This window comes from Dipteris shenzhenensis, chromosome 12 (genome assembly GCF_047967505.1).
Source record: "Dipteris shenzhenensis isolate YYH24624 ecotype China chromosome 12, Dip_SZ_1.0, whole genome shotgun sequence".
In the NCBI taxonomy this organism is placed as follows: domain Eukaryota; kingdom Viridiplantae; phylum Streptophyta; class Polypodiopsida; order Gleicheniales; family Dipteridaceae; genus Dipteris; species Dipteris shenzhenensis.
This window is the reverse complement of record NC_141607.1, coordinates 346,163-369,113: the sequence shown is the minus strand read 5'-3', so window position 1 is coordinate 369,113 and position 22,951 is coordinate 346,163. Positions and strand designations below refer to the sequence as shown.

Below are 22,951 nucleotides of genomic sequence, written 5' to 3'. Positions count from 1 at the left end.
TCAGTTTGCTCATGTTGAGGGGGGTATCATGATGTCACAGTCCAAGTATATTGGACAGCTCCTTGATCGTTTTCAGTTCGATGATTGCAAGCCAATCTCTACTCCAGTGGACCCCGGCTTCAAATTCTCAGCTCATGATGGGAGCCCACCATGTGATATCACTCTTTATCAGCAAGCTGTTGGATGCCTTATTTATTTATGTCACACCAGACCTGACTTACAGTATGCAGTATCTCAGCTCAGCAGATTCATACACATGCCCAGTTCACAGCATTGGCAAGCAGTGAAGAGAGTCTTCAGATATCTCAAAGGCACTCAGGATTTAGCCCTCTTCTATGGTGATCAGGGTTCACTTACCATGCATGCTTACACGGATAGTGACTGGGCAGGATGTTCCGACACCAAAGTGTCACATACCGGCAATTGTTTTTTGCTTGGCAATTCATGTATCTCTTAGCTTAGCAAGAAGCAACCAACAGTTGCCACATCTAGCTGTGAGGCTGAGTACACAAGGCAGCTTTCACCGCTACAATAGAGTGTGTTTGGCTTCGACAGGTACTTACAGATCTTGGTATTCACCAGACATCCTCCACTATGGTCTACACTGACAGCCAGAATGCTTTGGCCATTGCGCATAACCTAGTGTTTCATGTGCTTACCAAGCATATTGAAGTTCACTATCATTATGTTTGGGAGCGGTTGTCAGCAGGAGACATAGAGTTGTCCTATCTTCCCACAACCCATTCTCTCATGCCAAAGATGAGTTTCAGCAAGCTGTGAATCTGAAATAGCAAATGCTTCAATAGAAAGTGCAGCTGAGTGATGATCAAGGTGATAAAGCCCCTTTTGCAAAGTGCCAGTGAGAACTATGGCATTGTCAGCATGAAGATCATAAACTAGGCATATGTAGCCGTCAAAAATCACTCTGAAACCTGAAGTGGCAATTGCTGAAATTGAAATCAAGTTGACTTTAATTCGAGGCACAAAAAGAACATTTGTCAGAGTGACAGGATGGCTTAAAATGGTTGTGAGCTGCACATCTCCAATTCCTTTTACATTATATGAAACGTTATTAGCACATGTGACAGTCCCCCCTCGAGGTGCTAAAGAATGATGAAACTGTCTACAAGATGTGACGTGCTTGGAGGCACCACTATCAAAATACCAAGACTGAGCGTCATTAGTAGTAAAGAGTGCATCAGCTTTGGAGGGATCAAATGAGCAATGGACAGCCCATGCCCAATCATCCTGAAGAGCATGTGCATGTGAAGCATCTGCTGGCTCATGGGATTCAATAGCATGTGAGGCATTAACTGTCAATCCTGCTTCCTTTTTCTCCGAAGCAATGCGCTTCCTGCATTCTGAAATGTCATGTCTAGGCTTGCGACAATAGTTGCATCTTTTCCTCTTTGACTTATCTGCTGTATTTTTAGATGCATGGGAGGAATTACAGCTGCTATGCGCAGATTTAGGCTTGCCCATAGGCTTGGAAGCCTTGCCTCTTTCTGTCTGTTGTGAAGCAAATGCATGATCAGGAATAATGGCTTGTCTATTAGCTCGACTTTGCTATTCTTGCAAAAGCAAAGTAACTAGCTGATCAAAAGAATAGTGGTTTGGATTACCCATGGCCACTAATCGAAGGGTTGTAGCAAATCCTTGATATGTATCTGGCAGTCCATTCAGTGTGGTACTGACAATCTGTGAATTTGGCACCACCTCATCAATGTTGGCAAGTTGTTCCATGAGGTCCTTGACCTTTGTCAGGTATGCATCCATAGAGTCACCTTCATTCATACGGACTTCCTGTAATTGCCTTCTCAAATATGCAACACGTGCTTCATTGTGAATCTAATAGAGAGAAGCCAATTTGTCCCAAGCATCCTTTGCTGTCCTGCAAGACCGGATGTGTGGAATAATGATTCTCTTGCATGATAAAGCAATACATGAATGTGCATTTGCATCTCTTGCATCCCATCTTGACTGTTCCTGAGTTGGAAGAGCAGCAGCAGGGGTGCTAGAAGATGAGGCATTAGGAGGAGTACCCCCTGCAGAGGGACCAACAGTAGAGGCAACCACTGTAGCATTGGCTGGCCTCAGATCAACCCCAGAAACAATATTCCACAGATGCTTTGCAACAAGAATATGTTTCATGAGATAAGACCACATCGGATAGTTGGTGCCATCCAACTTATCATCTTCACGAAGAATGCCAAATAGATCTTGATTGTTCCCAGCCATAGCAAATGTGATACCCTGAAAAAGACTTGAAAACCCAAAAGCCTCAAGGCTATCACTGCAAAGAGCTGGCTGTCCAAAAATGACAGCAAATATCTGCAAATTTCCAACCCAAATCAAAAGGCAAATGCAGATCTGACCCAAATGTGACTGTGGCAGGCAATGTTCACTGCAAAAACAGCAAATCTGGCAAAAGCCCCAAATTGAATGAGGGCAAATAGGCCAAAAAGAGGGCAAATGCAGAAAAGCCCCAAATTTTGCTGAAATTTTTGCAAATGTGACCCAATGAATGATAATCTGACCCAATGTATAGCCTCAAGGCTTGAAACTGCAAAAGTATGAGTTATTGTCCCAAACACCAGTTGAAATTGAGCTCCCAATACAAAGGCCCCAAATTTTGTTGACCTAAGTGATGATGTGGCACAATGTGACAGTCCTGAACCTGAAATTAACTGAAAACTTCAATTTTTGGAAGGGTTTCAGTTGTCAACCTTGTCCAAAGTATTGTATTGATAGGTTGAAGATTCAGATGTCAAAAGCCCTAAATTTTCTGTTGGAAATTAGGGTTTGACAGTAAAAACTGTCAAAAAACAGTAAAAGACTGCAAGTAATTTCACACGTGCCAAATGCTGTACCAAATCCCGGAGCAAGTACAATTGTACGGATGCAGAGCTGTGCGGTGTACGGAACGCATGTACCAAGTTGTACGGTGTACATCTATACGGCTGTACGAAAGCACAGTATAGAAACATGTACGATGCCTGTACGGAGTGCAAGTACGGAAGCTGTACGATGCTTGTACGTATGCAGGTACAGGGAAAGTGCGGTATAGTGAATGTAGTACGGATGCCAGTACAGACAAGTACAGAGACTGTTGTACAGCTGTACGGCGGCGCAGATACGGGAGTTGTACGATGTATTGTTGCAGGTACAATGTACGGCGACGCAAGTATGAAAATGTACGGACAGCTGGTACGGAGATGTATGGCAGGTGTACGGATCGCATGTACGACGGATGTACGGGCAGCTGATACGAAAATATACGGGCAGCTGATACGAAAATGTACGGGCAGTTGTACGGACTGTACGGGGACAGGAAGCAGATCCGGGCTCTGATACCTGTGTAGGATCGTTGAATGGAAAGAGAGAGAGAGCAAGGTACAAAGAGTCGATAGAGTTTGCTGTCACGTCAACTAGGATAGATGAAAATGAAGCATACAAAGTACTTGTACCTAGACCTAGGACTAAGTGTCCTAGGTGTCACATAGGACTAAGTGTCCTATGTGGCCTAAAAGGCACTAACACTATAAGTGCCTATATTTATGCCTACAAGGCACATACCATGGCCTATAGGGCATCACTAGAACCACCAAGAGATGGCCTACAATACCAATTGACACGACACCAGCACTCTTGAAACCTTTGATTTGCAAGCAAACACAAGAACACACCAAACGTGAGGAAACTGAGCAGGCTGCTCACCACCCAACCATGACATCTACGGGATGCGATTTTGAATCAAGAGATGTCCCCTCCGAGCCACGAGCTAAGCTTTTGGCACGAACTCCCAACCAGATGCTAACCAGCCTATCCTAACCAGCCTGGTGTCCCATACCACCAGGAGGTGCTATGAAGCCTGGGATCTGCTGCTGGGCCTTGGGCTATGCTATGATGCAGGCGCGCGTCCATGACTCAATCCAGGTTCAGACCTAGCACCTGGGAACGAGACTTGCTCCCATCGGCTCTCTGAGAACTGAACCTTTGGGCCCCTTATATAGACTCGGGCCCCAAGTGCCAAAAATAGCGAAGACCTCTAACTGGTTCGTAGCCTTGCCACTGAACCCGAGAATCAAGCTTGCCTAGCTCTAAGCCTCCCCAGGCTACTTGAGCTAGTCTTGTGTACCCAGTACACGTCAGATACCAATCCGTGCACATGACACCATCCTTGGCATCATCATCATCATCATCATCACCATCGACACCATCTTGAGCATCAACGTCTGCATTATTATCAGCATCAGTACAGCCCTTGTCATGCCCGTCTAGTCCGGCCTCCACTATACCCCTCTATGTTTCCACTGAGGACTCTTCTTTCTTGTCGCACCTATCCCTTAGGCGGCTGCTGATAGGCCTCAATGGGCATTTGGTGGTTCCCTACATAGGGAGATCGGGTCTATGAGACTTGAAGCATCGAGACCTTGACGTGCACTGTTTGGAACCTTATGGTTAAATCCGTGGAATTTATCGCTATCATACATGGGATGAGATATAGCTTTCTACCTAGACATGCATCATAGCCCAAAGTCCCTTTGCCTACGTGAGCGGATACACATGGAAGACAACATACGAGATGACTCGGGAGTGAGGTGGAGTGGGTGGAGTGGTGGAATTGTAGAGATCATCTTTCACGAGGATGATCTTTGTTGAGAGGTGTGACATACATTCGAGATGTCTCTAGATTTGGATTTGTCGCACCTCTCGACTTGACCTCTTCATCGTAGTATGCTACTTTTTTCCCAAGACCTCTCACTTTGCTTGAGATCTACACGAGAAGGCTGAGATTGTCTCTGCAATCATTTGCTGGAATCTCGTAGACAATTTTTCTGCAAACACTATCTCATTTGCGCTCTCTCCCCCTCTCTCTACAAATGCACTAGGGCCTAGGACAACAATTGGGCTGGACCCCCCCGAAGGATTTTATTACTTGAGAGAAGAAAGAATACATAGTTCAGCGTAGAGCTGTGTGTTACAGAAATCCCACGTGAATCAATATTACAAGAGCTTCAAGCTCATTTCAAATTGGCAACATGCCACTTGTCTAAAATCTAGACTAAGTCCTATTACATGCCACTAAGGGCAACTTTGGAGTCTTCGAAGCACTTGGTCACACAAACCGCCTCCTAGATGCTTGTCAGGCTCCGTAGCGCTTAGGGAAATAACCCTTCCTAGTACCTACAACAATTAATTAAAGCGCACCAGTGCTTTGCATGCAAATAACGCACTATGGACTAATACTAGTCACGGTGGGCGTCCCCACTGAACACGTGCACATATAACAAATATATGTAAATATATTTATTCTCTGGTTGACCGGAGTCAACACTCTTGATTATAATTAAGGGGCTTTCACCAAGGGTTGAGGCGCCTTAATTATAGTCAAGTCTCTCCAACTGAAGTTGGTACAACTCTCCAATTGAAGTTGGCTCATCTTGGTTAACCGTAGTTAACTCTCTTGGCGCATGCCAAGTCTCGTTGACCAAAGTCAACACTCTCTGACCGTAGTCAGCTCTGTGGTTCTCTGGTTAATCGCAGTTAACACTCTTGATAATAAACCAAGTCTCCCCAATCGGAGTCGGGCTTACTTGACCAGAGTCAAGTATCTTTGACCATTAAAAGAACTCTTTGACCATAATTAACACATATGAAAACTCTTTAATTATGATAAGATAAATGGTCAACTGTACTTTGACTTAGGATATTTACATTGTGGTGACATCCCCTCGGCTTCTATTCAGTTGACCTCAAGCTGAAAAGCTTCCATGTAAACATCCAGAAGTTGTGGATGTTCGGACAACATGTCTTCATCCATCCACTTGGCATCCAATGCCGTATAATTCTTGAATTTTACAAGATACCTGTAAAACTCCTTGCCCTGAGGGTCTTTGCGTACAATATGGTACACAATCTGCTCTGGCTGAAGGACCTCCTCTAGCTCATCCACTTCTGGTGGATCCTCTGATATTGGCTCTGTAGGCTCTGGCCCCTGGAATTTCTTTAGAAGAGTCACATGGAATGCATTGTGAATCCTCCAATGCTCTGGCAATGCTAACCTGTATGCAACCTCATTAATCTTTTCTATAACCCTGAAAGGACCATAGTATCTGGAAGATAACTTTGCATACACTTTCTGTTTGCCTTTAAACTTGTGGAGCCTAGCTTTCTCGAACTTTAAAAGTACCCAATCCCCTTCCTTGAGATCCAACTGTCTTCTATGCTTATTTGCAGCTCTTTTATGCTTCTCTTGAGACCTTTCAATTGCTGTCCGGACTTGGCTGTAAGTTGTCTGGAGGTCTCTCACAAACTGATCAGCTGCAAATATTTCGTCTTTGGTCTTGAGGATAGGTGGCAGAATCACCTTCCCATAGATGATCTCAAAAGGGGTTTTCCTTGTAGAGCTGTGTACTGTATTATATAAGCGAACTCTACCAATGGTAGGTACTTTTCCGAGTCTGAACCTTGGTCACCCACGTAGCATTTCAGCATATCCAATGTTGTAGAATTTGCTACTTCACTTTGACCATCTGTCTGGGGATGAAAAGAAGAAGAAAAATTCAGATTCGTCCCCATATTATCAAATAAAGCTCTCCAAAATAGATTGGTCATTCTGGGATCTCGATCACTGACAATGAACTTAGGCATACCATGGTGCTTAAAGATCTGTGCCATGAAAAGCTTAGCCATATGATCTGCCTTTATGGTTTTACGAACCGGAATGAAATGAGCTTGCTTGCTGAATCTATCAATGATAGTCCAAATCCCATCATTCTCTGACTTTGATCTTGGCAAATAAAAAATGAATGCAATACTTTCCCACGGTGCCCGAGGCACGGGAAGAGGCATAAGTAGGCCAGGTGCCTTCCGTCTATCATACTTCACTTTCTGACATGTAAGGCATTCAGTAACAAACTGATGTATATCTTTCCGCATCCCTAGCCAAAAGAAATACCTCTCTAGAGCTTGAGTTGTTGCTGTAATTCCTCTATGTCCAGCATAGGGAGGTGCATGGCATTCCTCCAAAATGTTTTTCCTCATCTCTTGGGTGATGCATAGGCAGTCATCTTTCATTAAATACCCATCTTTTAGGGAATAGTGACTGGTGGACTGCCCCTCTTGCATTTGCTGTAAAATGTCACCAAAACTGCAGACTTTATTTCTTTTCCAACATAACTATTTGATACAATGGGAGTAGTTTCCCCTCTATGCCTAGCAACCACACGATGTACTTTGCCCCTATGTACAAACTCCAGCACTCTTTCAAGAAGAGTTAACTTCACTGCCTTGCGATGAAACCAAGGCATACCCAAGACTACATCATGATGTTTCAGTGGAGAAATGAAGAAATCTTCCTGATCCACATAACTCTGTACATGAAGACGGAGCTTCCCTATCAAGGGAGTGATTGGCACAGGGTTCCCAGAGAACATCTGGTCGGCATTCAGAGCCCTACCCAACTCCTACGTCTTTATTCCCAGCCTCAAGGCTAGATCCTGTGATATAAAGTTATCAGTAGCCCCTGAATCAAATAAAATCAGCGCTTGCTAGTCTTTGACTTTGCCCCAAGATAGCAGCAATTCTCGTTCCTCTAGGTTTGAAACATGACCCAATATGTCAGGAATTCCTCCTGCCATTGGCTTTTACGGTCCCTGTGGCTTCTCTGCCTCTTTTTCCTTCGAAGTTGAAGGCTTTTCTGGGCACTAGGCAGCCACATGCCCCTCTTTGCCACACCTGAAGCATTTACCCTCTTTCTTGAAAGTTTCAATCTGTTCAGGGGTAAATTGTGGTCTTCCCTTATAGGGCTTTTGCACTTGGTTTCCCCTCAGCTTCTGAGGCTGAAATCCCCTCTTCTGAGCCTTGGGAAACTCTCTTGTTTCAAACTTGGGGGTCGCTGGCTTTTTATCCCCCCGGTAATCCTGCCTGTAGTGAAGGCACACTAGTAGGATCCTAGCCACATTGGCTGAATGCATAAGATCTGTCTTTAATATCTTTGGTGTTCACTTGGGCCTGTATCTTTGGAGTGAGTCTGGCCCTGTACTTCATATCATATCTTCATCCTCTCCCTCTCCATCTTTTGGGTCCAAAATCCCCTTTTGTAGGCTCTCTCTCTCTCAATTGCTTCCTTCTACCTTCTTAACCTTTCCAACACGTCATCACCACTGTCCTCCTCACCCACTCTTGCAAAAACCAAGGTAGAACCCAAAATATTTACATCATCCATGGGGTCGTCCTCCACAGCCCGGTTCTCACCAGTCAAGAGATTGCCATCTTCCATGACATCATTGGTGGGTTTACCACATGAGGCCTGTGCGGATACATGCTACTCTTTCTTCACATAGGGATTAAAAATAGTATTGCTAGGAGTTTCTACAATTTCACCTTGGACACGTATGCTCTTAGACTTCTTCATAGCTTAAGTAACATGAATCCAGCTACCTTCCATTTCAATACTATAGGCAAACAATTTACTCTTAAACCGACAATACCACCTTAGTTCTAACTATTAGACTAGTTGTAATAGAGAAACATAGTATTAGAGCAGCCACTTAAATCGCATTATATTAGTAGTACAATAGTACTCTACTATAGAAACTACATTAGTACTATTGCTACTCTACTAAATTATTAGTACTATAGAAATAGATCCAAACTAGTCTGGTTGGGTCAAGTTAGCTAGACCTCTGACGAGGGTTAACTTAACCACTGGTTTGCCACATCAGCATGCCACATGTCTTGCCACGTCATCTGTTGAACTGTCTGCCACGTGTCAGTGCCACGTCAGCATATGCACATGCATGCCACCTGGCTGCCATGTCAGGTCGCACGTGTGGACGCCACGTCACGTGTGCCACGTGTCTGTTGACTACCTCTGCCACGTGTGTGCCAGGTCAGTTGGTGCCTTGCTTGCCATGTCACCTTGGCTGCCACATCAGCTTAAGGTTGAACCTTTGATGGAAAATTATGTGCAAGCGAATCATCTAGAGCATCGCGCCTCAGAGACCATCACGACGCGCTTCACTATCCCGGCCATCTATCAAGCAACGAAACTAGACCCGCGTGAAGGCGTCTTACTATGGATAACCACCATCATCCTTCTGTCGACCGTGTGCCTGCATGGAGACGTTACCTGTGCACCCCTATCTGGCCGGTTGCCTTCGCCATACGTAGGGTCCTTCGTCAATCATCTACAGCCAAGGAGCAGCACCTGCTGCTCATCTCGTCTCCCGGGTCTTCGTTGACGCCTAGCCTTGCGTTGCCTCACGAAGAGCAGCTGTTGCTTGTGCAGCTTGCTTGGTGGAGTCTACGCAGGTGCGCTGCTTGCATAAGCACCTGTATAAACAACCTAATTCACCCCACTTATGCGGCACAGAATACTTGGTCAAGGCCCTGTTCTGCCATACTATCAGAAGTCAGCATATCCTCACTTGACAAAACCTTACGCTCAAGACCGTCCTCTCCAAGGAAAGAGATGAATCAAGCTCTAATACCAATGCAATCATTTGCTGGAATCTCGTAGATAATTTTTCTGCAAACACTCTCATTTGCGCTCTCTCTAAATACCAATGCAATCATTTGCTGGAATCTCGTAGACAATTTTTCTACAAACACTATCTCATTTGCGCTCTCTCTCCCTCTCTCTACAAATGCACTAGGACCCAGGACAACACGGGCTGGACCCCCCCGAAGGATTTTATTACTTGAGAGAAGAAAGAATAGATAGTTCAGCGTAGAGCTGTGTGTTACAGAAATCCCACATGAATCAATATTACAAGAGCTTCAAGCTCAATTGGCAACATGCCACTTGTCTAAAATCTAGACTATTACATGCCACTAAGGGCAACTCTGGAGTCTTCGAAGCACTTGGTCACGCGAACCGCCTCCTAGATGCTTGTTAGGCGCCGTAGCGCTTAGGGAAATAACCCTTCCTAGTACCTGCAACAATTAATTAAAGTGCACCACCATGGCACCCATTAATTGTTAGCGCTTTGCATGCAAATAACGCACTATGGACTAATTCTAGTCATGGTGGGCGTCCCCACTGAACACATGTGCACATATAACAAATATATATAAATATATTTATTCTCTGGTTGACCAGAGTCAACGCTGTTGATTATAATTAAGGGGATTTGACCAAGGGTCGAGGTGCCTTAATTATAGTCAAGTCTCCCAACCGAAGTTGGCGTAACTCTCCAACCGAAGTTGGCTCATCTTGGTTAATCGTAGTTAACCCTCTCGGCGCATGCCAAGTTTCGTTGACCGAAGTCAATACTCTCTGATCGTAGTCAGCTCTGTGGTTCTCGGGTTAACCGCAGTTAACCCTCTTGATAATAAACCAAGTCTCCCCGACCGGAGTCAGGCTTACTTGACCAGAGTCAAGTATCTTTGACCGTAGTCAATTCTTTGACCATTAAAAGAACTCTTTGACCATAATTAACACACATGAAAACTCTTTAATTATGATCAGATAAATGGTCAAATGTACTTTGACTTAGGATATTTATATTGTGGTGACAGTCTCTTCACGGTACGTCGCCCTAAATCCAAACATCATCGATTTATGAAGTTGCGGGAAAATTTTCTTTGTTGGGGACTTCAATGCAAGGACGCATACGCCGTCACATATCACTTCTTGATATTTGACATGACTCTATTTGATCGCCGGATATTGATCTAGATGAGGCAGGGATATCTCAAGTATTCGCAGATAGGTGAGTCCCGATCACATCTTATGGGTACACTTTCTTGGACAAGGACAAGATACATGACCTTGTCATTTACAATGGTTTGGAACGACAACTTTCCTCTAGTGGATTCACTTACTTTCCACGCCGCGGAAGGGGGCTCCAACGTAATTGACCAGCTCATGGGACCCCCTACCTTCGCCTTGCATATTAGTGACTTGTCTTTCTTCCCACCACCACCAAGAGCTGACCACACCTATTTTCTGTTTAGTATGTCCATCTGCTGCCACATGATGCTCACCATGACTTTGTCCACATATATACATATCATGACATCTAGTTTCCTTGAGTACTCTGCACATGTTTCCACCTTACTCATAGATCTCGAGGACATCCTGCTCTTGGAAGATTGAGCTACTCTGATCTCCCGCTCCCTCCATGAGACCACCCTGCACACTTTCGCATACACCACATGCTCCACTCACCCGCCGCTTCTTGGCTCAGTACCTTGCAATAGCTCATATGATGATGAGTGCAAGGCTTTATGCCATCAGCTTAGATTTGAGACAAAGTATCACTGTCAGAGCGAGGTAGAGATGATATGCAAGTATCACGACTTGGTCTGCCAGAAGAAGTAGGCTTCCATTCGTCAGAATGAGGAGTTCATAAATATTCTGTTTAGTAACTACTCCAAAGACTTATGGTAGAAGTTTCTCGAGCGACGAGCCCCCTCTCCTCTTATAGACACCACACTTTGGCACTCTTATGTAGGTGCATTGTACGCCGTTCTCCACCAGCCACCACCTTACCTCTCACAGTTACCTTGCCCCACCTCTTGCACACCGTTCACCACGACACACAGCTTTGAATCTCCATAATGGCCGAGCCACATATCATGAGGGACTATGAACTGAATACATTGCACAAGGACCAAGTATTGTGGCCCGATCTTGGCAAAGCTTTCCCCTGGACCCTTAAAACCATTAGACCCTTACCACCGGTTTTCCCGTGGACCCTTACCACCATCGCTCCCATTCACAAGATCCCCATGAGCTCGAAATGCTGCAAGACCATTATGATTGGGCTTTCCATGTCCAAGATCTATGCATTTGTGCTTGACACATAGCTTAGCCAGTTTGTAGATCTCCAAGGACTTAGAGCCGATGGACAGGCAAGCTTTCGTTCGGATCATGCATCACATCCTCACATTCAGAGAGCATGATAGAGGGTCTATTGTTGCTTTGTGGACTTTCGCAAGGCGTTTGGCCGAGGCCACCTTGGTGGGCATAAGTTTATAGCACTAAAATTTGACTATGGACCACTTTAGGCAACTTTGGTGTTGCACTAGAGTTCAAATATTTCACTATTTAGATCATTTCCACAATGTGACAGAGGCTTGTCTTGATCTAGTAGGCAACCATACTGGAAGGGTAAACCTGACATCTTAATCATGTATCTCTTGGCACATAGTGTCTTGAAATTCAGACTCAAGGATGTGAATGTAGAACATTACAAGCCCATTCAAGCCTCGTGTGCATGACAAATGAAGTAAACATAAATGAGATAGAAATGTTTGAAGGAAAATAGTTTTCCAATGATAAAGGATATAAGTTTTGGCCTCCCTGACATTGGGGTTACTTTTCTTTCTAATCCCTAATATATTTTTGGCTATTAGGCAGTCTTTGCCAAGCATGGAAGCTCACCCATGATGTTTTCACTAGCTTTTGGGGCTCGGTTGTCTTGTCTTTAAGTAATGCTTTACCTTGCTTTTGAGGCGATGGGTGATCATTTTCTCCTATCCACATTTTCGTCTATATATGGATGTTAATAATGTGTTTATGGTATGTCAATTGGAGCTTGAGCTCATGATTGATTGCCACCGAAACTGCTGTTTTTGAAATCAGATCGAACATTTCAGTAATTATTACTTGATGGACATAACAAATATTTCAGCATTGTCCAAAGGTCTTTAGCTAATTACATCTGGGAAAATTTTTTTTTTTGGGAGGAATGTGTAGCTGATTGTTTTCCAAAAAATTTTCTATCCCAAATTAAGGCTTCATATAATATTATGGCAAGTCCATCTGTTGTTGTTTTTGCTCTTGCTCTTTCCAGGAGTGGTTCTTCTTATTTCGGTGCTTTCCAGGAGGGGCTTTGGCGTGCTCTGGATTGCCTTCTTGACAATTCTTGATTCGTTTATGGTTCTTCAGACAGGTCATTATTTTGTTTTCGGATGTGGGTGTGATCCATGGGTGTAATGGGTGATGTTGCACCGCCACTGCAGCAACAGGCATTGCAGCCCCAGCAGTCGGTCAGTATGGGACTCAGCTTGTTGCACGATGCTATTAATTCAGGGCACTTTGAAGAGATTGCAGGCTTGTGCGAATCCCTTGAACTTGAGGTTTGATGTCTTTCACGTTACACTCATGTGGTAATTCTTTTGTGAACAGGATTGCATTTTATTTAAGTTTTCTCTGCTGGCAAAGTTACTCTTAACTATTGAGTGAACGTTTTACTTTCTTCCATCATGCATAAGCTCACAATGTTTCGCTCTTATTCATTGCCTTCATAAGATTCTCTAGCTTTCAGGGGTTTGTGACAAAAGGAGAGAAACTGGATAGGACGTTTAGTGTGTTGAGAATTCCGTCAATTTCTGGAAAGCACATGAGATCATAAGTTTTTGTTGGGATATCTATATATCCTACTTTAAAAAGCATAATTGCAAAATAGGCAGGTCGAATTGGATTTGGTATAGTCATTGGAAAGGAGTCAGAATGTTGGGCTTAGTCGTCTAGTTATCCTTCTTTTACTCTTTTCTATTGTGCCTATCTGATGATGGGATGCCGTTATTTTGATGACACAGCTTGCTGCCAAAGGACTGGAAAAGCCAGATGATTGGCCTTATGCTATTCATGTGCTGGGCTATATCTATGTTTCTGATTTGTAAGTATTCAGCTATACCATATAATCTTCTTTTGAGTTTCATTTGCCAAGTGGAGATTTGTCAAACTTTGTATGTCAGCTAAGTTTGCAGCCTTGGTAAACAGAAACAATGGAAGGTTCTTGTGGAAGCGTATTCCTGGGGCTGTAAAGCAAAGTAACCCAGAACTAGTAGCTGCTTGGAAGATTGGACAGTGCATGTGGAGATATGACAATGCAGGTGTGCATGAAAGCCTTCGGAGCTATAGCTGGAGCCCGTCTGTTCAGCAAGTAGTATCTGCGGTTGCGGGTAAGATGATAGGCTTGCAAGTTCAAAGCAGATAGGCATGTTGCATCTTCACTATAATCACCTTCTAAGTAAACTTATATTCTGTGGAAACCCAGATTATACAGGTAATGACAAATCTGGCTATTGGAGCCTTTGTGCATTTGCCTTACTTCGAGTCTGTGAGGGTAAATTGGCTAGAAAATGACGACAGTTCCATTTGAGGTTTTGTTCAGCTCAGGCCATCTACTTGCAAACACGCACTGCCATTTATGATCTGTGATTTACTGATCTAGCTGATGAATAGCTTTGTTGATAATAGTAAGCAGCCCATGGCAGTTTCGCTCACAAATTATACATGCATAGTGATTGATGTTCTTTGGTCTCTGTGGCGTGTGCATAGCCTGATCCTTAGGCCATAAAAATGATAGTTTTGTACAGCTTTCATGGTTTGAAAGTGCAAAGCCCTAAGGAACTGCTCCGAACAGTCCGTACACCTGTTCGCAACCTTCCGTACAGATCCCATGCCCTGCTGATGTCATTTGCTGAGTCATTTCCCTGGCAAGCAGCTATTGCTTGCTGGAAACCCTGCACAGATCTTTAGCCTCTGGGCATCTCTGCGTCAGATCTGCCCTCCATGTTGGCTTTTCTCTGCCAGGTCCTTCCCTTTCTTTGCTGCCCACATGACAGCTCATGTGCTGCCCATGTGGCAGTCCCATGACCCAATCTATTGTCCTACGGTCCACCCCCCCGGTGCACTCCTCATTTGGGGGCTCACAGGTGGGGAGGTGATTAACCCTAATTCAACACTAGGATATGCAAAAGACACCGGCACTTGAGTGCCAGGCATTTACATTGTTTGGATCAGGGTTTTATTTTTACAGCCATAGGGGCAGCCTTGGGAGCAGAGCTACACAGCCCATGGCCATGTGAAGACCAGGATATCATGGGGCTTATGCTGAAGCAGCCATTCAGTTTAGAAGGAAGCAACACATTTCATCTTTGATAAAAACCTGGGGGGGAGAGGGCCAAACCAGTCACATGCAGTGCCTTTCTTGGTTTGATTTTTATGTTAGTAATTCTTCTGCAGCAAGCATATCGGTTAGACACAGACATGCAAGTCCTACATGCATGTTCTACATGCAGTTTCTACATGCAAATCCTACATGCATGTTCTACATGCATAGGAAAAGCAAGAGTAGTCTCTATGCATGTTGCATCACAATGAATGTGTTTGCCTAAAACTCCCATTGCAAATAGCAGGATCACTTCAGCAGCTATGACGGACTGAATTAAATTTGTTTTTGCTTGGAAATATTGTGGAATACGTTTTGATTAGCCGCCTCCGTTAGCACTAGCCTTTGTCACAGCTGAGTCTGCCCTTGGCCCCAAAGTGTTGACAGAAACTCGGTACAAAGACCTTTGTATAAATGGATGCTCAAGTTTGTGTGGGTATGTGGATATGTATGTGAGAGAGAATATGTTTATACTGTGGCCTTCATCCTCTGTTGGACACTGATAACTTCGTTGGGGATATCATAGTAGCTAGGTTCTGCTATGTGGTTAACTGTCATGATTGAATTGTACCATGTTTCCGTTTGGAGGATGAGTTCCTGGATTCATCTAGACATATGTGTATATTCTCATAACCTGCCTTGTTCTCACAAGGATGGAGAGCATTATTCTTATTATTATTTAGGTACGAGCCTGCTTGTCATGCCAGCTCAAGAAGGAAGCTTGGCTGAATGGCCTGGACTGCAGACCAACTAGCCATGGCAAGCTGTGCATGCAGTCTGAGTGATTGTTGGGGGCCTTGTATGTTATAAAGGGGACTATACCTTCGTCGGCAAGGCATTCAAATCCGAAAGCAGGAGCTACACCATGCAGTCTGAGTGATTGTTGGGGGCCTTGTATGTTATTAAGGGGACCATACCTTCATCGGCAAGGCATTCAAATCCGAAAGCAGGACCTGACCTTTGACCACAGATGGGCCAGGGCTTTAAATACACACTAGTTATTCAGCTTTAGGCAGTACCTGGGGCCCGCACATCATCTGGATAGATGATTTCCCTGCTGCATCAGGACTTTACGCATCTGGTTGTCTTAGCATGTCTAGTGCCTTCAAGCATGAAGTAGATGCAATATTACTGAATCTGCTGCAGCTTGTAAAACATTTGAGCAGAGGCAGAACCATATGTTCAGTTAAAGTAGGAGGGACCAAAGTGTGAAAAGTAGTATCAGGCTTCCAATATATAATGAAGATAGGGGTTCGACATGGATAGGCTCCCTTCTGTGCATGACAACGTATATGCCTTTTGCCGTGTGTGGGTGACTTTTATCTTGGTCTCACAGGGCATGTTCTTACTGGATTCATGTAGATGTAGGTTTTTGCGGGACTAGCAGTTGTACAAATCGATGTTGCACTTATCTAGGATTGTGATAGGCTTCTTGCCAAATTAGCTACATTTTCAGAACCTTTACTAGTCACCATTTGCGTGGGGGAGATCAAAATGAAGTAACTTTTATCTTCACAAGCAACTGTAGCTTGGGTGAAGGGTGTGAACTAGTTTCTTATTAGTGCATCCTATTACAGTAGTAGGAACATGGATTTGGCTGTAGATTTTTGAGAGATTTGACTATGAGGATAGAATACATGATTACTATTTGCTTGTGTGCTGAAGATGGATGATGGCAGTCATAGGCTAGTGATTGTTTTTTGTGGACATCCAGCAGAGAGGCACTGGCAGGGTGAAGTTTTCACTTTTCATTGTCGTTTTCAAATGGCATGCCTTTTTGTTGACTGTAAGACAACTTACGTTTGGATGTTCTGAATTTGGAGTCTAATTAAGTACTTTGATATTATTTTTTCTTGTTTGGAGCTTTTAGTTTCTCTTGTTGGAATGTTGCCCTACAAGGCAAGGTATAAAATTTGGAGCATCATTGACGTTTCTTGGATCTTTTTGATTTTTTTCGTAATTTCACAGATGATTATTCAAGGAGGGTAATGAAGTTGCTATCTACAGCTTATTCAACAATCACTGTGAGTGATGCTGCCAAGTTTTTGGGGTTACAGGAGGATGAGACAATCAAATGTAAGCTGGTCATTCCTGAGAAATTTATTTTACTTAACATTTCTCCAAGTTTCTATCCTTGAGCAATTTATTTTTGCGCGTGCACACACATGTTGAGAAAATAGCAAGTAATGACCTTGGGTCAGATAAGTGTTATAGCTTTTTCATGGGAGAACAGAATTCCACAAAGGCTAGGTAAAAGAGGGAGAACCAGAAGACCAGGGAAAGAAAGTGCTGCTGCAATTCTATTGGGTCTCTACACAGACTACATGAAGTATAGCTGGTTGTTGACCTCACGATTCTTTTCTGCCGCCTAGTCTACCCCTCAACCGCTCTATGTGGTTCTACCACACTCGGAGATATTGGCTCAAACCTGGGGAAGTTATGGACATCTTCTCTGCAGCATCAGGATAGTATACCCATTTTTCTTCTTGCACTTTGGGCATGTGATTATCGCACATTTGCTATTGCAGGCTTGCACAGACCAATGTATCTCAGGCTTTGCCATTACACAACTGCAAGGCAATATGTTGTGATCTGACTCACATGCATTTCAATGCTGTGACTGCGGTCGAATATGAATTTTCTTGGATTGTGAGCTTCTCCTTGTCTAGGAATGGACTCAACTTTCAGCTCTACCCTCAGATTAATTTAGTTGGAGACGTGGCTAAATTGGCTTCTTTTGACCTCTTATATCTGGGATGCTAGCAGGTGTTGGATGCAGATAGCCTAAGTGTGAAGAAGCCAAGCATGTTGCATGTATTACAATAAGGAAGATGTACAATAGAAAGTACTACATGATTACTTTTAGATGGGGTGAACCTAGTTGTCCACATTTCACACACATGCATCGGGGGAAAGTGCCTCAAGCTCCTGACTGTATTTATTTCTAGTTAGGTTCACGAAGATCATACTATAAGTCTTAAAATCCCCCCTGGATTGGTGCTGTGAACATGCACAGGGATCATTCGACGGATCAGTCCCCAAAAGGCATCAGGTTCATAAGCTTGTGAAAAACTTTTTACTTTTCACAAGGAAGTGCCTTCGTAAGAAATTGGCCACATTATCATGTGTAGGCAGATAGATCACGTGGATCTCCCCTCCCTTGCCACGAGTCTCTCCCTGACATATTGATAGTGCATGTCAATGTGCTTAGTGCGAGCATAGATCACATTGATCTCCCTTGCTGTGAGTCTCTCCCTGACGTATTGATATTGCACCTCGATGTGCTTACTGCGAGCATGAATCACTGGGTTTCTCGCAATGGCCAATGGTGTCCGACTGTTAGTGAGGATGGTGGTGCTAGATTGCTGCCACATCCAAATCAGCAAATAATCTTTTGAGCCAAACACACTCAACGGTAGTTGTGAAAACTGCCATGTACTCAGCAACTGGAGGTGGCCACTGTTGGTTGCTTCTTACTGAGCCATGGTATGCATGCATTACCAAGATAGAAGCAAAGACCTGTTAAGCCAGGCAATCTCCAACTCTAGCGGACAGGATAATCAAAGGCCAAATTGGCGCAAAGGTCCGATAAATTACAGGTAAAAAAACGCCACAGGTGAATCTCCGTTAGGACGAAAAATCAAAACCAAAACCCTGTCAAAAACAGGTTCCTGAACTGGCCACAATCTGGCCGACCAGAATGACGTGGTCGGTCAAAATCTGGCCGACCAGACTGGCCAGGTCGGCCAGATCTGGGCCGACCAGCTGGTTGACCGACTGGCCCTTCCCTATTTAAAGGGGGGGGGCCTAGGTGCTTATACATCATCTTGTGCTCCTGAGGTTCCTGCACACCCTGAGCTGCTGCCTTCTCTTCTGCCTCCTCCTCTGCCTCCTGGCTGCCTCCTCTTCTGCCACCTCTTCTGCCTCCTGGCTGCCTCTTCTTCCTGCACCAGATCTGTCTCTCCTTCCAGCTCCAGATCTGTCCCTCTCCTTCCAGCTCCAGATCTGTCTCTTCTTCCAGCTCCAGATCTGTCCCTCCTCTTCCAGCTCCAGATCTGCCCCCAACTTCTACTTCAGACCTGCCCCTAACTTCTGCTTCAGATACTGTTTTTTAAATTCCAGATCTGCAGCAATCCTTGCATCAGTTTGCTGTCTCAGATTTGGTTCAGTTCCAACTTGTGGAGCTAGTGCAGAAGTCCACTACAGTTGCCTTCTCTGGAGGATTGATGTTTGCTCCCTCCAAAGCTTCTCTCTCATATCTTCTCTTGCATTGAGTTCCGCTTGTGATATATACTTCTTCTTCAGCTATCATTAGTCTTCAGTATTGTTTTATTTGTCTCCAAGAACTTTCTTTATAAGACCTGTGGTGGACACCCAGGTGTAATAACATCCAGCCCAATCAGAATCACTAAAGGCATGCAACTGTGATTCTCCCCCCTCGGGATAAAAGTTAAAACAAGCCAAGGTTTTCAGTCCCTTGCAAGTAAAAGAAGATCCGCTTTATAGCTTGCCAATGCCCCCCAACTGTGACACCCCCAACTGTGTCAGGCCTCGTATTGCATTAGTAAATCAAGCATCCCACAGCCTGCGGATATATATTTTGATCAAAAGGCTCTCCAGGATCCTGAAGATTAAGCCTGGCACCTGTTTCAATTGGTGTGGCACAAGGGCTTGCAATCCTCAAGAAAACCTTTGTAGTAGTTTAGGGAGTGGAGAGGCTAGAGTAGGAGAGGGGAGAGGAGAATGGAGAGGCTGGAGGGTGTTTTAGAAACCCCCCCCTTGTCCTTCCCCCACGCTTTTTAAATTAATTTAAAAAAGCAACCAGAAACGCCGTTCCGCCATTTGGAAACGGCTGCCGTTTCCGTTTCTGTTTCGGCCGTGCAGCTATGAGGTCCATAACCTTCCACCAGTCCCATCTTGTTAGGATTCCTTTTTATTGTTTGTGCCCCCTACACTTGTTATTTGGTAATCATTTGTAGCCAGGGTGTCTTGGTTCTTGTAATGGAAAGGTTCAATACTGGAGTGCTGAGTTCCATGGCAAAGGGCACCTTAATTCCACCTTCCGAGTTGAATCTCTTGTAGAGATCATTGTACAATCTATAGCTCCATGATTAGTTCTAGGTCTGGGTTGGGCAACCAAACTTGAAGGATGTTTAGACGCTGGTGTTGTGGAGGTTGTCCATTTGCTTCCTTAGCTCCTGAAAGCCTTGTTCCAGCTTGTAGCAAGAGTTACCCAGCTGAAAGCCTTGTTCCAGCTTATAGCAAGCGTTTATTACCTGCTTCTTGTATGTTTGGGCTTCCCATGGCATTGAGTTTCTTGAGCAGCCAGGATTGAAGTGAGCAAGGAGTGAGTATATAGAGGATGGATTTGGAAAGGCTAAAGACCAAGTGGTTGCACAAGGTGTACGCTCTGGATTGAGTTGCACTCGGCCATTATTTAGTGCAATTTTGAGAGCATACCAGAGAAATGGCTTTCAGGTATTGTGGTTAGGATGTTTCAAGGCATTCACTGTCAACAAACTTGTGGTTATTTTAAGGTCTTGTTTGTAACAAGAGGTGTAGTTTTAATGTTTGATTACTTGAAGCTCGCTATTGATATTTTTTCTGTCTTCTTTCAGGCACCATGCAAGAAGGCTGGACTTTGGATTCAGCCTCAAAGATGCTTACTGTTCAATCTCTAATTCCTACAGCAGGGCAAAAGCTTGACTCTAGCAAGCTTCAAAGCTTGACAGAGTATGTCTTTCACCTAGAGCATTAATACGATGGTTGGGATCAAAGCTTGATATTTTATGTCAATCCAACTACCTTGCGTCATATCAGTCTTGCAGTAATGATTTTTGCACAGCCATGACAAAAATCCTATCAAAGTTTTGGATGAATAGTCCTGATTCACTCTGAGATGGCTAGCTTCCAATTGGTTGATTACCTAAGCAGAGTTAGTTGCTGTTCTTTGTCAAACATGGTATATATTAGTTTAGTAGTGTCCTCAAGCTACAGATACACTCAGTAATTTGGTATTTGGTTCTCATCTTGTCTGGAGTTCTTGCTGCTCTTGTTGTCAAGCTGAGGTAGCCAAAGATAATGTAGAAGCTGCAAGGTTTATGCCATATATACAAGGTTCCTGAGGTCGACAGTAATAGTGCCATCTGTTATGGTGAAACTCTTTTGGTCAATCACCCCCTGCTGCCTGCTTCTCTCTGACTGCGTTGAATTCTTTGTTGATTAACTCTGTTTCAGACCTTTGTCATGTGATAGTGTGTGGAGACCAATGTTGAGGTGAACAGATAAAGAAGCACCAATTTTACTAGAACATAGATACGAGCTCAGTAAAAAAAAAGAAATGAAAAAAAAAAAAAAAAGCGCAGTCCAATACTATAGAGCTCTAGTCATTCATGTTTACTGAGGAGGAAATGAGCATCTGCATGCGTCCAAGTGCAAGCAAAATAACTATATTTTAAACCGGAGTACTGCACTACCTGAAGTGGTAATGCTTTTCCAACTTTTCATCTGTTTTCGCCTTCTTCATGTACTCGTTTAATCCTTGGTTATCTTCTTACATCTTTGAGAGAAGTTTTTAAAAAGTAGGTTTCTTGGGAGCTTTCTATGCCTTAATGCTCGATTTGTACCCCATGCAGTTGGGAACTTGCCTCCAGCTACTTGTTCTTTGCAACTCTTCTGTTGCTGCTGCTGCTTTTTCTATCACAAGCAAATGTATGGCAAGTGCTGAATTGAGAGACTTCAGTAGTTGATAGAAAGTATTGTTAGTTTGTCCTACATGATAGATGACATACAAACACCAAGAAGGAACTCATGGTATTCTGCCGTTTTTGCATTGTGTGCATAAGATCTTGTATGATACCTTCACTCCTCTCATCTTGTATGATACATTCACTCACCTCTTGGTATTTTGTGTTGATGTTAATGTATCTATGCAAGATCCCTATGTGGGTATATTTAATCGTCAGGTGACACCTGTCATTTGACTTGCTTGCTGTAAAATTTTCTGCCTTCCTCTTTACTGATTTCCATATTGTCCACGATGTATTTTTCTTTGGCCAGGCTGTGGGGATTCATGCGATTTCAGAGGTTAAGTGTATGGGTATGCATCTTTGCAAGATTCACAAATATGAACATATGTTTGTAATCTTGATAGCCTGCTCTTAGATTTTGTTTTAGTAGTTTCATGTGTACCTAACATTGTTTTAAAGTAGCCCTCTTTCCATTTTTCAAGAGTGCATTTGTGTGAAATGAAATATTTTTCGGGAGTGCATTTGTGTGGAATGAAATATTTTGTTGTCTTACGTATGGCCTTCATCCATTTTGGTCATCCTAGAGTTCTGAAGTAAAAATAGTAAATTATATGCGGGGAAATGTGAATTTTACTAATACATTCTTTTCATTCCATTCTATTGTGTTTTGAAAACCTGCTGCGAGTGGACATGCCCTTTCATGTACTGATTAACTTATTGCTTGGCACTAAAGAGACCTGCCCCAAAACCCTATTTGGTGGTCAACATTAGGGGGAATCGCACGTAAACCCCATGTACAAAGTGTACATCGACATAGATAGCTAGAGCTTCTCGTCTCTAGCAAAGAACCTGGTGACTATCTATTATTGGCGGTTAGTTGCCTTAGTAAGTAGAGCACTTATCCATCAAGCTACCTCTCTTGCTTGCCATCATGGACTTGATGATGGTGTAGAATATAGCTTGGTGGTTTTGGAGATTATCTCTTGATGGCGATGTCAACATTTGAGTCAATGCTTTGACTCATCTTTGGATTGTTAATGGGTCTCTTGTCATATGGTTCCCTCTCATGACTCCTACACTTGTGGATCCTAGTCCAAGTTTCCTATTGAAGCCTAGTTATTTGGAAAGTAGTTCAGTTCTCACACTAGTAGGAGTGATCTGGACTAGCAAAGAACCCGATGACTATCTATTATTGCCGGTTAGTTGCCTCAGTAAGTGGAGCACTTATTCATCAAGCTACCTCTCTTGCTTGCCATCATGGACTTGATGATGGTGTTAGCTCGTGAT

At 43.7% G+C, this 22,951-nt stretch overlaps 2 protein-coding genes across 6 annotated transcripts in view; one reads left to right on the top strand and one right to left on the bottom strand.

Annotated features, from left to right (window-relative positions):
* Positions 1-21,129, top strand: part of COP9 (COP9 signalosome, subunit CSN8) — a 36,583-nt gene extending 15,454 nt beyond the window's left edge. For 2 of the 5 annotated variants that reach the window (XM_087382638.1, XM_087382637.1), the window contains exons 2-6: positions 12,979-13,095; positions 13,558-13,637; positions 13,742-13,923; positions 16,884-16,991; positions 20,534-21,129. In XM_087382638.1, the coding sequence (XP_087238764.1) occupies positions 13,012-13,095; positions 13,558-13,637; positions 13,742-13,923; positions 16,884-16,991; positions 20,534-20,673 (594 nt within the window). In that variant the 5' untranslated portion in view covers positions 12,979-13,011 and the 3' untranslated portion in view covers positions 20,674-21,129. Of the gene's footprint in view, positions 1-12,904; positions 13,096-13,557; positions 13,638-13,741; positions 13,924-16,883; positions 16,992-20,533 lie in introns of all 5 variants that reach the window. The other 3 variants (XM_087382636.1, XM_087382634.1, XM_087382635.1) reach the window with 2 other exon arrangements.
* On the bottom strand, positions 5,747-8,284 carry LOC147895638 (uncharacterized). Its single transcript, XM_087382793.1, has 2 exons — positions 8,139-8,284; positions 5,747-6,287 (listed from the first exon to the last, which is right to left on the bottom strand). Exons 1-2 carry the CDS (start codon positions 8,282-8,284, stop codon positions 5,747-5,749), a joined length of 687 nt encoding a protein of 228 aa, XP_087238919.1.
* Positions 21,130-22,951: the final 1,822 nt, after the last annotated feature.